General features: G+C 31.0%; 1 protein-coding gene across 4 annotated transcripts in view; it reads right to left on the bottom strand.

Moving 5' to 3' along the window:
• Positions 1-7,537: 7,537 nt before the first annotated feature.
• The window catches only part of LOC105227472 (protein gone early), a 79,531-nt gene continuing 72,868 nt past the window's right edge, over positions 7,538-14,200 (bottom strand). For all 4 annotated transcript variants that reach the window (XM_049454918.1, XM_049454920.1, XM_049454917.1 and 1 more), the window contains exons 5-16: positions 13,417-13,537; positions 13,209-13,302; positions 12,949-12,997; positions 12,706-12,857; positions 12,495-12,622; positions 10,209-10,312; positions 10,021-10,130; positions 9,702-9,887; positions 9,446-9,630; positions 9,259-9,381; positions 8,278-8,784; positions 7,538-8,220 (exon numbers count right to left, since the gene is read on the bottom strand). In XM_049454918.1, coding sequence (XP_049310875.1) covers positions 8,133-8,220; positions 8,278-8,784; positions 9,259-9,381; positions 9,446-9,630; positions 9,702-9,887; positions 10,021-10,130; positions 10,209-10,312; positions 12,495-12,622; positions 12,706-12,857; positions 12,949-12,997; positions 13,209-13,302; positions 13,417-13,537 — 1,847 coding nt within the window. In that variant the 3' untranslated portion in view covers positions 7,538-8,132. The remainder of the gene's footprint in view (positions 8,221-8,277; positions 8,785-9,258; positions 9,382-9,445; positions 9,631-9,701; positions 9,888-10,020; positions 10,131-10,208; positions 10,313-12,494; positions 12,623-12,705; positions 12,858-12,948; positions 12,998-13,208; positions 13,303-13,416; positions 13,538-14,200) is intronic.

Below are 14,200 nucleotides of genomic sequence, written 5' to 3'. Positions count from 1 at the left end.
CAAACTTCAAACAATTTTTGTTTATCACATGTTTATGTTTTTTTTTTTATTAAAACTTTATACAAATGCTTTTTAAACAAAGATAATTAATTTTTCCATAGTGTGGCTTATAATTATAATTTGCCTGTTCGTGTGAGGAACACATATACTTGTATATGTATGTTTACTTGTAAATATTTACTGTAAAAAGTATGCAAAGAAATGGACAAAAGGAGAATAATAAATATGCAAAGCAAAACAAAATAAGAAGAAATGGAGATTAAATAAAAAAACAATTTTGAAGTTATCTAAAAGCTTTGAATACCGTCCACGCCAAAAATAAAATAAAAAACTTATCAAAAAAGTGTAAAAACCTAAAAGAGAAAGCAAGTAAAGATAATGCACATATTTAGCTTTTTTGAATATGTTTTGGTGTAAATGCGACAAAAAATTAGGAAAGAATTTTTACTTTTTATTGCAAAAAAAAATTATTAATTTTTTATTATTTAATTTTGTTTTTAAATATGTTTAGAAATGTTTATTATTTAGTTAATTTTTATTTTATTTTATAACTTATAACTCTTTTGCAATTTAATTTTTTTTAGTTCGAAAATTCGTTTATTTTTAAGAAAAAAAGAAAAAAATATTTTTTTTTTTCAATTTAACATTTTTTTTTATTTATTTATTTTTTTTTTAAATTCGTTCATTTATAGGAAAAATAATAAAAAAATTGCTAAAACGCCATTTGATGCATCGGTTTAATTACATAATTAGAAAAACAACATATCGATATAGAAGTTTTGTGTAATTTTTCGTTTAAGTTATAAAATCGAAAATCAAAACAAAAAAAAAATAAAAATAAAAGCAAGAAAATTGTGTAAAATGATATCACACAAGAATAAAACTCAATTATGTAATGATGCGTGTTTATATTCTTATTCCAATTATTATAAATTCTAGACATCAAATTAAATGGAAATGTGAAATAAAAATAAATCAATTAAGAAATGGCTTTTTTATTCAGAATATCCTAAGTATAAAAGAGAATAATAAAAAGAAAACAAAAAACACAAAGCAAAGCAACTAAAATTCAATTATAAATAAAGTAATTATACATACATACAAAATGCAAACACACACACACACATATGAATATCAAGTATGAAATCGAAGTATTAGTGCGTGCAAAAATCAATTAAGACAATTAAAAACAAAAAAAAACATAATTAAATTATAAATAATAAAACTAATAAATAATGAATATAAAATAATTTGTTAAAAATCTTGCCAAACTAAACTAAAATACGATTAAACGAATAAATGAAAATAATATCAAACTAAATGAATTATAGCAAATAATAAGCGTAATTACACAAACAACAAGCATAGCGTCAATTTCCAATTTTATTTAACTTCAAGCGAAAAAACAAAGCAAATTCAATCAAAACAAGTTTCAAATACAAACACGATATTTAATATATGTATACACACACATACAAAGGCAAAAAAGCCGAACAAATTATTGTAATTATTTTATAGAGACCAACAATTACAAAAAAGAGCATTTCTATGTACTTCTACTGAGCTTCGCTTCATTTAGTCAAATCGAAAGCACAAAAATTGTCAAAAAACGAAAACACAAAGGCGTTGAAATTCGTTATTGAATTTAGTTTAAAAATAACTTATTTTGAAATAAGTTGCTTTAAGCGATTATGCCCTGTAGACAAGTGTTTCAGAACAGCCATTTTTGTGTTCTATTTAGTTTCCCTGATGGCCAGTATTTAGATTAATGTGCAAATTTTGTGTTTTTTTTCTGAAAATAAAAAAAAAATAATTTATCTATGTCAAGTAATTTCCATCCAAGTCCCACACCAAACTTAAATCACCTGTGTTTTCAAAGCTAAAAATGTAATTTATTATACAAATATTATATACATACATATATACCCTGTTCACATTACAGCGTAGACTACTTATTTTACCTTCCATCTGTTTTATATGTAAATATTAATGTTTTCATTTCAGCTTAATTTATTAACCAATTTTTTGGACAACAATAATTATTAACTATCAAAGTGAGATCCATTTCGAGGTTCGAAAGAAAATTTTTTAGCATTTACTTTTTGAAGACTATCTCTTTCATATATTGACCGCGGCTACGTCTCAAATGGTCCATCCGTTGAGTCCAATTTTCGATGACTCGTTCGAGCATTTCGACTGATAACTGGCGAATGACACGCATGATGTTTTGCTTCAAGGCCTAAATCGAAGCGGAATTGTCCGCATAGACTTTAGACTTTACATATCCCCACAGAAAAAAGTCTATCCGTTTGACATCACACGATCTTTGTGGTCAATCGACCGGCCCGAAACGAGAAATTATCTACTCATCGAAGTATTCTCTCAGTAAGTCCTTTGATAGATGCTATGTGTAGGAACTGGCGCCGTCTTGTAGAAACCAAATGTCGCCGAGGTCACAATCTTCAATCTCAGACAACAAATAGTCGGTTATCATGATGCGTTAACGGTCGCCATTGACGTTTACGTTCTCACTGGCATCATTTTTGAAGAATTACCACAAATCGGTGATTCCACCAACCAACAAACCACACCCAACAGTAGTTTTTCCTGGATGAAATGACAATTTCGTCCCAAATGCTTCAATTTTGCTTTTTTACATACCCATTGAGCATGAAATGGGCTTCATCGCTGAACAAAATTTGGCTCGAAAACGTCGGAATTTCTTAGAATTTTTCAAGAATACATAGAGCGAAACGTGGCGATTGGGAAGGTCGAGCGGCGTCGGTTCTTGCACAAGATATATTTTATACGCTTTTAAATAAAGGTCTCGACGTAAAATGCGCCAAGTCGTTGTATATGTCAGTCCGAATTGCTGCGAAAGGCGCCGTGTACATTCTCAGCTGCGGCTGCTATATTTTCTCCACTGCGTGTTGGACCTGATCTATTTGGTCGAATATTATCCAATAATGAATGCTGGATCTCAAGTTGGGTGATGGTTTTGCGAATAGTACGCTCAGTAGGCCGATTATGTTGACCATAATACAAGTATGAGCGAAGCGCGCGAAACTTTACAGAACGTGAATTTTCGTAATAAAGTTGCACGGCTTGTAAACGTTGTTCAGGCGTAAGACTTTACATGATGAAATGCCAAGCAGAACTGAACAAAACTAACATGACAGCTTGACTCAACTCACGCGTGATTTTTCAAAAAAGGGCTATTAAAAAGTACCTCTCCTTGGATCACTCATTTCATCAAGAAAATTTATTTGGGAAAATTTCAGAACTCGGACATTTATTACGCGTTAATATGTACTTGTACATTACAATTTTTTCTCGACGTGTAAATCATAAAACTAGAAAATTGGGATTTTAAATAAATAATAATCAATTAATTAATTTGTAATTTGTATGTATTATTATATTATTTTTTTTTTCTAAAAAATTATACGAATAAGTTAGAATGTTTGTTTATTTAAAACCATGGTTAAAAATATTTTAGTAAAAAATTTGGTTTAAAATTTACATTTTCTACTTTTAATACAAATTTTAAGATTAATTTTAGATTTCAAACCGGAATTTGGATTTAGAAATTAATTAAGATTTACATTAGCAAAAATTTAATTCAAATTTTAATTATATTTTTTTAATGTATTGTGGACAACCTCGATCACAACCCGCTTACTACAGGGCATTATCTCAAAAATTATATATTTAAAGAGCATTATTTATATAAAAAAGACTGGTTAAGACGAGAGATAATCTCAAATTTGCAAAATTCAAAACAAACCAATATAAAATTAAAAAAAAGTATCTATGAAAAATGTTAGTTTTTAATTTTGTAAATATTTAGTTTACTCACAAAAACAAGAAAAAATATTAATTTCATAGAACTTTGCTTTAAAACAAATAGTTAAAGGAACAATTGCCTAAAAAGCGAATTATTTGAAAACTGAAAACAAATATGCAAAAGAACAATAAGAAATGCAACAAATGAATAATAAAGATAAATGCTTATGATTATTGATAGAAAAAAAACACACAAAAAATAATACAATAAATTAGGAGAATATTAAAAATACAATAAAAATGCATTTCCATAAAAATCCTTGAAACTGCAAAATAAACAAAAAAAAATCAAAATAAATCAGATTATAATGCAGAAAACAAAATGTATACAAGCAAAACGAAAGAAAGCGCTGAAGAAGAAACTACAAAGACGAATAAGTAAATAGCAAAATAAACGAAGAGAACGACAGGAGAAATCTAAGGATACGCATGTGATATAGAAACAAACAAAAAACGTAACGAAAAAGCAGTACCTAAAGACAAACAGAGGCGCAGAGAAGTAAAGAGGAAGGAAGAAATTTCCGAGGCATAGCTTTAGCGTGGACGGACGAGGAGGCGGAACATTTCAAATGTGGCAACAAACGATCGGCGACAACAAATAGTATGCAAAAATTCAATATTTACCACAAGTATGATTACAATTATGTAAGGAATATGCGTAAAAACAATTATTATTTAAAGCAATAATTCCAATTAAATCGAAAAATTATCAATGTAAAGCAAAATTGCAATAAATTGGCACAATTTACCCCTAGAGCCTTGCAGCGGCGCAGCGCGTGGCGCTACAAACTCAAAAGCCATCAACAATTTAGGTATCATTCAATTAAAAAATAAAATAAATAAAAAAAGAAAATACGAAATCATAAATATTAAAAGCAAAAATGCATAATGAATCTCAAGACACAAAACGAGATGTATAAAGAGCAAGAAATACGTTGTTATAATTCTAAAAAAAAAACCCAAAAGACAAATGAAATGTTTTATAAATCGTTAAGATTATTACTACAGCAAATGGTAAAATATAAGTAAATAAATAAAATATTTAATATCTATATACATATACATATGTATGTAATAAGTATAAAATAACCTTAATAAATATAAAATAGAAGAGAAAAAAATTATAATAAATAAATAAACAAATAAGACAAAAGCAAAGCTGCTGCTATTGTTAGAGACCAACAAATAATTCAATAAAGAACACAAAAAAACTACAATGTTTTTTACTTGAAATAGTTGGAATATAGGTCATAGATAAGTAAGTATATCGGATTCTACAAAAATTCACCAGTTAAAATTAGCCGCATTGCTCCAGAAAAGTAGAAGAAGCAGCATTTTACTTGAAATAGTGGAAGAATATTTATTTATAGGTGAGTATATATAGTAAATTGTTATAAAACTGGGTGCCAAAATTGGTTAAGATTTGCTTAAGATACGCAAAATTCACTTCTGGGCAATCTCCTCACAAATCTCTTTCTTTTGGCACCAAAATCATTAAAAACGATGAAGATTTACCCGAAATACGAAAAATCGTAATTATATACACATATGCAATTTTTATTATTATTTTTTCGGAATCTCCTCTCAAATCCCTTTCGTTTGCCACCAAAATCATCAAAATCGGTTAAGATTTGATCCAAATAGGAATAACAATTAAAATTCAATTTTCAATTATTTTACAACTTTTAGTTTACATTTTTTTATTTTATACTTTTAATTTATTTGAAATTATCATTTCATTGCATTTAATATATTTCATAATTTTAAATTTTCTATTTTTATTAATTTTTCGAAAACTCCTCTCAAACCCCTTTCGTTTGACACTAAAATCATCAAAATCGGTTAAGATTTGCGCAAAATACGCAAAACAAGCAAAATTCACTTCTGGGCACACTAGCATGCTGCTTCTTTTTTTCGCTAAACTCGAACATCACATTTCACCAGGCGACCATAAGTGCCCAGAAGGTGGCTGCCGCGAAATTTTTTATTTTTTGTAGCCTACCTCAAAGGCGCAATGTTAGACTAGACTGCCTTATCAGCAGTTCCGGTGAATGCTGCAGCAGTGCAGTGCGTGACACGGTTTCTGCTATAACTTCTGTAATTCATAACCGATTTCGTGCATTCAGCCACCAAATGAAAGGGCAAGCGTAGAGCTATGCATTCATTTACTAATAAATATTAACAAACCACAAGGAAAAGCAATATTTGCAGAGCAAACGCGAGAAAGCAACTATGATGAAAAACTAGTAAATTAACATTTTGAAAGCAAGATGAAAGCATCTCCATGTTATTTATTACTTGCCATGCGCTTGCTGAGTTGCTGCAGCTGTAAAAGAATACTCCATATCTGCTCAGAACAGCTACAGCGATGTTTTTTCCACTACTTAGTACACTCATAATTGCTCAGTCTCGCGTTTGCTCTGCAAATATTGCTTTTCCTTTGGCTTTAACATTTATTAGTAAATGAATGCATAGCTCTACGCTTGCCCTTTCGTTTGGTGGCTGAATCATTGAAATCGGTTGCGTTTTAGCGAAGATATAGCGTATAAGCCGCACGCACTGCACTGCTGCAGCATTCACCGGAACTGCCGATAAGGTAGTCTACTCTAACATTGCGCCTTTGAGGTAGGCTACAGAAAATAAAAATTTTTCGCGGCAGCCACCTTCTGGGCACTTATGGTCGCCTGGTGAAATGTGATGTTCAAGTTTAGCGAAAGAAAGAAGCAGCATGCTAGTGTGCCCAGAAGTGAATTTTGCTTGTTTTGCCTGTTTTGCGCAAATCTTAACCGATTTTGATGATTTTGGTGGCAAACGAAAGGGACTTGAAAGGAGATTTCGAAAAATTAATAAAAATAGGAAATTTAAAATTATGAAATAAGTAAAAATCATAAAATAAAAATTTTAAATAAATTCAAAGTATTAAATAAAAAATTATAAAATAATTTAAAATTATGAAATAAAAAATTAAACTCGGAGTAAATAAAAAGTTTAAAATTTGTATATAAATGCGATTTTTTATATCTCGGGCAAATCTGAACCGATTTTGATGATTTTAGTGGCAAATTAAACGGATTTGAAAGAAATTTCAAAAATTAATAAAAAAAAATTAAAATTTCAAATTAAAAATATAAAATAATAAAAATGTTGAAAAAGTTAAAACTTAAAATTATGAAAAAATATAAAAAATTAGAATTGTGAAAAAAATTAAAAGAAAATTAAAACTTAAAAAACAAAATTAAAATTAAAAAAAAAATTAAAAAAAATTTATTTTGAAAAGGTTAAAATATTGAATATAAATTAGAATTTTGAAAAACAATTTAAAATTTAACAACTTGAAAAAATTAAAAAAAAAAATAGTTTTGAAAAAATTAAAAAAAAATAGTTTTGAAAAAATTAAAACTTAAAAAATTCAAATTTGGAAAAAAAAAATAGAATTTTGAAAAAATTAAAAAACTTAAATTTTGGAAAAAAATTTGAATACCGAAAAAAATTAAAAAAAAAATTAAATTTTGAAAAAATTAAAATTTTGAAAAGAAATTTAAAAAATTTAGAATTAAAAAAAAAATAAAATTTTGAAAAAAAATTGGAATTTTGAAAAAATTAAAATTTAAAAAATATTGAAAAATATTAAAAAAATAATAATTTGAAAAATTTTCAATTTTGAAGAAAAAGAAATAAAAAACAATTATATAAAAAAATGTTGGCATGTTTTACTTCAATAATCTTTATTTTGACACATATCTAAATATTGGTTTTTATTATAAAAAAAATACATGATTTCTGCAATAAGCAGTTGATTTATGTTATATTACATTTTGTAAATTCATGCGTGTCTTTCTACCGCTTTCATACTCTTTTCTAGTTTTTAATTTTTGCTTTTAAAATGAAAAAAGCATGAATTACATTATAAAAATAGTTGTTTGTTATGAAGAGATGCGCAGCAAGTCATTTTCACTTAAAACCTAACTGAACTAACTAAAAGTAATTTGTATAAACTTACAAAAAATCTGCAGAAATAGTATGGAGAATTCTACACAGTGTAGGCCTACTTAATAAATACACTACAAGTACAATAATATTAGTATAAAATATAAATAGCGGTAAACTACAATAGAATGTGAATGTAACTTCTTATGTATGTATGTATATTTGCTATAACCACTACACACACACGTGTGTATGCATAGCGCTGGCATTCTCTAGTCTTAGCAATAAAAATAGAAAATTGTCTCGCAAACAAAACAAAACACGACTAAATTCATAAGCTTGAATGTTCCTAGACCTATTTAGAGTATGTTGGAGCAGGGCGTTTCGGGCGTCGAACAGCTAATAGAACGCGGCAGGAATTGTATATGCTGCCAGGTCGCTGTGAAACTGTAATGAACCAAATATAAGTGAAAAATGCACAACAATTCTAAAACAACAACTCACAGATATTCCTCAGCTAATTGCTGCTCCACATGCGGTTTGATCGGCGCATAATACCTGTCGGCAATCAGCGTGCTGCAGTGCTTCTGCATGTAAGCGAGTGTGAAGAGCTCGTTTTCGTTAAATGAACGCAAGCCGGGCATGCGATGCCGATGCGTCAAACGTAGATTCTCATAGGTCATGGCCTGATCAATGCTGGCACCAGCGATGGGACTGCCCGTGTCGATGGCTTCTATGAAAGTGGTTTGTGCGCGTGCGGCTATTTTCGCCGCGCTCAATGTGTAATGGAAACTTCGCAGCGCATGCGTCGAAAGTTCGTCCAAATCGCTGGCATGAGAAGCAGCCTCACCCAATATACACTTGACATCCACATTTGGCAAGTCGAATTGTGCTGCGAGGCTCTCATTTGTCAATATCGTGTGCTCCGCCTTGTACTGCTCCACAAATGTGTAGATGGAGTCGATGAGAACTTCCAAAATGTCGGCGCCAAGGCGTGCGAAGTTAACTGGACTGTAAGGAGGCAGAATAAAAGTAAAAAATTATTGAATGAAATATAAAAAACATTGATCTAATAATAAATCTTATAAAAAAGCAAAAATATGTGCATAAAATAATACAAAGACGAAAAGAAAAAGAATAATGCTCTTGCTGTAAAATAAAAGGGAATTGACGGAAGGAACAAGATATAATTGAATCAGATTTAATGACTGTTTAGGATACAAATTTTTACACCGATGGTTCTCGGAAAGCATAAAATTTCCTTAAAAGAATAAACGAGATATTTTTCAATCAAAAAATTTGTAAAACGCTTGTCCGTATATAGGTTAATATTAACCCATAAATCCGATAGGTTTGTTTTTTTTTTTTGGTTTACCCCAGTGCACAGTTTAGGACTGCTACCTTAGAAAACATTCTCTTAAAAAACTTATATACAGTTAAGGATTTACATTCTTCATCAATGAAGAAGTTGTTCATAATACTTACATTGGATATCTGTAATCGTAGTACTTGGATGCGGCGACACCTCTTGATATGATCAACATATTCAAAATATTCGAATACCGAATTGGCTGCGGTACATAATGGGTGTACATTTCGGAGACAATGCTGTGTAAGAAATAAATAATTGTTATTTCAAAAATTAAGATTTGTGATATTCATCGCCACTTACGTGTCCACAATGCCCATGGAATTCAATTTTGCTTCCATGCGCGCTTTACGAAAACTCCAAATCGATTCTAAATGCTCAACGAAATACAGATTATTCAATAGCAGATCATTGTAGTAGTCCTTGATGTATGCCTTGTCGCTGAGCGCCTCCTCGGGTATGCCAATCTGCAGGCGCATTGTAGTCAACTGGAATATTAATGAAAAGAGTATGTTAAATAAAGTTTTTATATATAGAAATATATGTAATATATACATACTTTATCTATAATATAGCTCTTGACACGCTTATCAATCCAATTAGCCTGATTGACCGAGTCCTTCAGCTGGTTCTGCAGACTGTAATACATGAGTCGCAAGAACGCATCATTGCCTTGCGCTTTACTGGGTTCCTGCGCACCTTTGCCGTTGTCATTTTTGTAGTCTTGCGTGGCATAGCGTTTGGACTAAGCAGCGAAATACAAAATAAAAAGTTATGAATAATATTTTTTAAAACTATTTAATAAAAATAATTTCTTAAAATATTTATTTTTTTTAATTCTGAAATAACAAACTATTTAACAATACTTCAGTGCAAACCTTTGATCGCTCAGAATTTTGTTGCTGCTGCAGCGCGTCTACGGCGAATGGCAGCCAATCGCGTACAATTTGCGAGCAAACCATCCAACGCGGATATGTGGAGGTATGACCTTGTGAATATTAAAACATAAACATAAATAAATTAATCGGAATTACAATAATAAAAAATCGCAAATGTGCTAACTAACCGTAAATGGCATGATCAAAGTTCTCCATCAAATTGCGATATTCACGTGACAAATGCGGCAACAGATGACGCGCCAACGACCAGATTATAAAATTGTTAATGGGTCTAAAATATTGAATAATAAAATTAAATGATTTCTTTCCCCCCCTTCACCTTAAATGGAGTAATACAATAGTCTTAGCGCATAAGAGTAGCAAAGAAATATGAAATTTGTGACGTTAGTAGAAACAAAAGCGAAGCTGCGAAGTGTAAGAAATATGAAAAATAAAGCGAAATTCAAGGTAGCAGCAACTTTTTATATATGAAAGATTATTTAATATGTGGAAAACCCCTGCATTAGTTAGATAAACAAATATGGCATTTAGCGAGTGCGTTTCGCGAGTCAAAGTTTTAGATGGCGAAGGCTATTCGGTTTTGTATTTTGTTCATAGTGGGTCATATTTTTGAGGCTTTAACGGCAATGTAATAAATAAACAGATTATGCATATCTAAGATCGCAAATGATATGTGTTAAGCTTCGATTCAATAACAAAAAAATTGATAGCAATATTTTTATGTATCCTTGAAAAAAAACTACAGTTTTGAAGACAGAAAATTATTATTTCAATAAGTAAGAAAGCGCTAAGTGCGGGTATAACCGAGCATTTCACACTCTCGCAACTTGCAAGGGTTAAAGCCAGGGAAGTACATTTAGGTACATAAGGCTTCTTAGTTTTATGGGGTCTAGGTTGAGTTTTTACCGGATTTAATTCATTCTTAGCACAAGGACACACCGGAAAAAAACTTTCTCGCTCAATTGTATTAAAATGACTAAGTTATTGGCTGATGTATCCAGTATGAAGTCATCCGGAAGTTCGAAAATCTCTATTTTAGGTATTAGGTATTGGTGCAAATTTTTATCCTGTTATAGAAATTGATCCTTGTGTTAACTTGAAGTCACGAAAATTTCAAAAAAAAAAAATTTATTTCCAAAGTTATAGTTGTTTGTGTTGACCCTGTTCCAAAAAAAAAAGGTACTTGCGGTGACCACCATAAGTCCTTGGAGATTCATCTGAAACCAATCGGACAAAAAAAAAATAGTTTTAAAATAGATAATCCTGGGCCTGATCGAAGGATTTTTTTCTTTCAAAATTAACAAAATGGCGGCCAAAGGAAATTTTTTTCTAAATTTCTGCGAAAATATCAACAGTTAATTGGTCTTAAAAATCGAAATCCTTCGATCAGGCCCGAGTTTATTATGTATTCTAAATGCTGTATAAATTTCATTAAAATCTACTGAGTGGTTTTCGAGTTACAGTGGTCACCAGTTGAAAAAACATAGTTTTGAGAAAAACGCGTTTAAAGTTTCACACTAGCGCTTTGAAGTGCCCGAGCTCTCTTTGTTATTTGTCGAATAACTCAAAAACTAATTATCGGATCAACGTGAAATTTTCAGGGAATATTTTTAAGATATTACACTTAACGAAAATGCAAAAAAAAAAATTATAATTTTTAGAAAATTCTAACTACCCCTAACTCCTTAAAGGTCTCTCGGGAGTAAAATTTAATGCCTTTGGCGTATTTAGTTATTGATTTATCGCGCCTTTACTAGATTCTAACTGTACCTTTATATAGGGTGTAACAACTTGTTGCAAGAGTATAAAAATTGAGTACATTTTTTTCTTTAATTTAATGAACGAACAAGAAAAAACGTTATTTCGGAACACCGAATCTATAATACTCTTCACAAATACAAGAGAACTTGATTCCAATGGTTCAGTTTATAAGGCAACTATGTGCTATGATGATCAAATCTTAACATTTTCTACGAAGATTGCATTACTGCTTGAGACAATAGCCTATGCCAAATTTTTGATAAAATCTCGTCAAATGAAACAGTTTTCCATGCAAACATTTAAGTCCGATCGTTCAGTTTGTACGGGAGGTAGATCCGTTATCGGCGGTTTCGACAAATTAGAAACTTTGGAAGAAAAGGACGTGTGCCGGACTAGTTCGCGTATATGCAGACAGACGGACAGACAGTTGGAATGACTAAATTGACTCATTTTGTCACGCTGATCATTTAGATCTGCATCTACTTTATAACGGTTGAATATAATGGCTCAGTTTTCAAAACCCATGTAATTTTTTTTTTTTACTGATTTCAAATTGTTTTTGGAATGGAAAAAAATAATTTAGCTCAATTCTTACGTAAATGAAATAAAGAAGGAGGCTGAGCTTACAACATTTCTGTGCTTGTACCTGAATAGCCAAGACTTCAAAACAAAATTTTTATAAATTTACATACTTTTTATCGGACGTGGAGACAACAGTGGAGAGTTCACGAAAGACATTCACGTCACGCACAAGAATCTCTGTTTCATCGCTGATTTTAGTATGTCTGAAAATCGCTTGTAGCGATTCCATTATTGGCAACTGAAATATGATAAAAATAAAAATAAAAAATAATATTTTACACATATTAATGAAAAAAATATATATATATTCAGCATACATACCGACGGCGCAATTGTTTTCATCTCAGCTAACGTCTTTATTTCATTCACTTTGCTCTCATCGGATTGTTTCACAGAGTCGATGTGTGTGACGATGCGTTTCTCATAGTGGAAAATTTCATCGGCAAAGAGATCAGCTTCGCGTGAAACAATACCTTTTCAAAATCAAAAAATATAATCATTATAAATTAGTAAACTGATAATAAATGGGATTTAGAGTGTAAATTTCGTTTTCAAAATATTTACCAATATTTATGGCAAAGTCACGAAGCAGCAATTTATAACCACGTACGATCTGCAAGAGGCGAAATAAAAAAATTATGTTATATTGATAATAATCAACTCAATAATTATTGAAAAAATAAGAAATACAAAACTTAATTTATACTAACTTTTTACTTGTTTTAGAGTAATAATCGTCTTCATGAATTTCTTCTTTAAACAGTTATCAAAAACGTTCACTGAACTATAATTGAGTCTCTGCTGTTAATCAAAACTCTACTTACCGGATCATTTGAATCAATGCTGTAGAAATAACGATCAGGCAAACCGATCTCGCCCTCATCCAAAGTTATGATGTACTCATGCGGTTTATTAAAACTGAAATGATTAAATACGTTAATAATAATTAAACATAAATACAATGCGAATAATTTAATAGATATAAATATAAATGTAGCCATATGCAAATGGTATAATAAGTTAACTACTTACCGATTTTCAACACTGACTTTATAATATGGAAATATGCCATATATAGCCTGAAGATGCACTAAAGCCTTTTTGTATTCCCAATTTTGTAGACGTATGGAATCTCTAAATGCTTGCCAACCCTCTGCAATGACATAATCAATACTTAAATACAATATTTTGTGAAATCATATTCATTTTTATTATTCAGTTTAAAGAGCATAAGGGTTCATTAATTTATTAACAGCACAATCGTTCTAAAAAGTAGTAAGTAGTAAGTTAGCCAAAGAACATCTGTTTGAAGGCAAACCGTCCCTCCACAGGGTTGTTCGCTGGATTTGGGACCCGCCACGTAAAAAACGCCCCCCACCCTTGAATAGGAAACAACAGCCTCGGAAAAGAGACCCCTTTTTGATGACGGCCATGGCTAACGCATTAAGGATTACGATTTAGGGGGCATGCCCTGGAATGACAGGTCCTTTAAGAAGGTTCCGCAGCCCAGCTGGTTGATGTCCTCGTAAAAGTAAAGTCTGACATCACCGCCGTCCAACATGTGCAATGGACAGGCCAAGGACTGAAACTTGTGGCATTTACTACAGTGACCATATAAAGGAGAGCAAATTCGTGGTGGGAGAGACTGCGTTGCCGAGTCCTGGCATGCATCCCGGTGGATGAAAGTCTAGAACAAAATCCACATCAGAGCGAAGTTCTTCAAGATATTGCTGATTTGCGTCCTCGCCCCGACGGAAGAGAAGGACAATGTGACCAAAGATGAGAGTGCTGTCCCCGCAACGCTGTAAAAATTATG

This window comes from Bactrocera dorsalis, chromosome 4 (genome assembly GCF_023373825.1).
Source record: "Bactrocera dorsalis isolate Fly_Bdor chromosome 4, ASM2337382v1, whole genome shotgun sequence".
NCBI classification, from domain to species: Eukaryota; Metazoa; Arthropoda; class Insecta; order Diptera; family Tephritidae; genus Bactrocera; species Bactrocera dorsalis.
The sequence above is the reverse complement of the archived record's forward strand: the minus strand, read 5'-3'. Positions and strand labels throughout refer to the sequence as shown.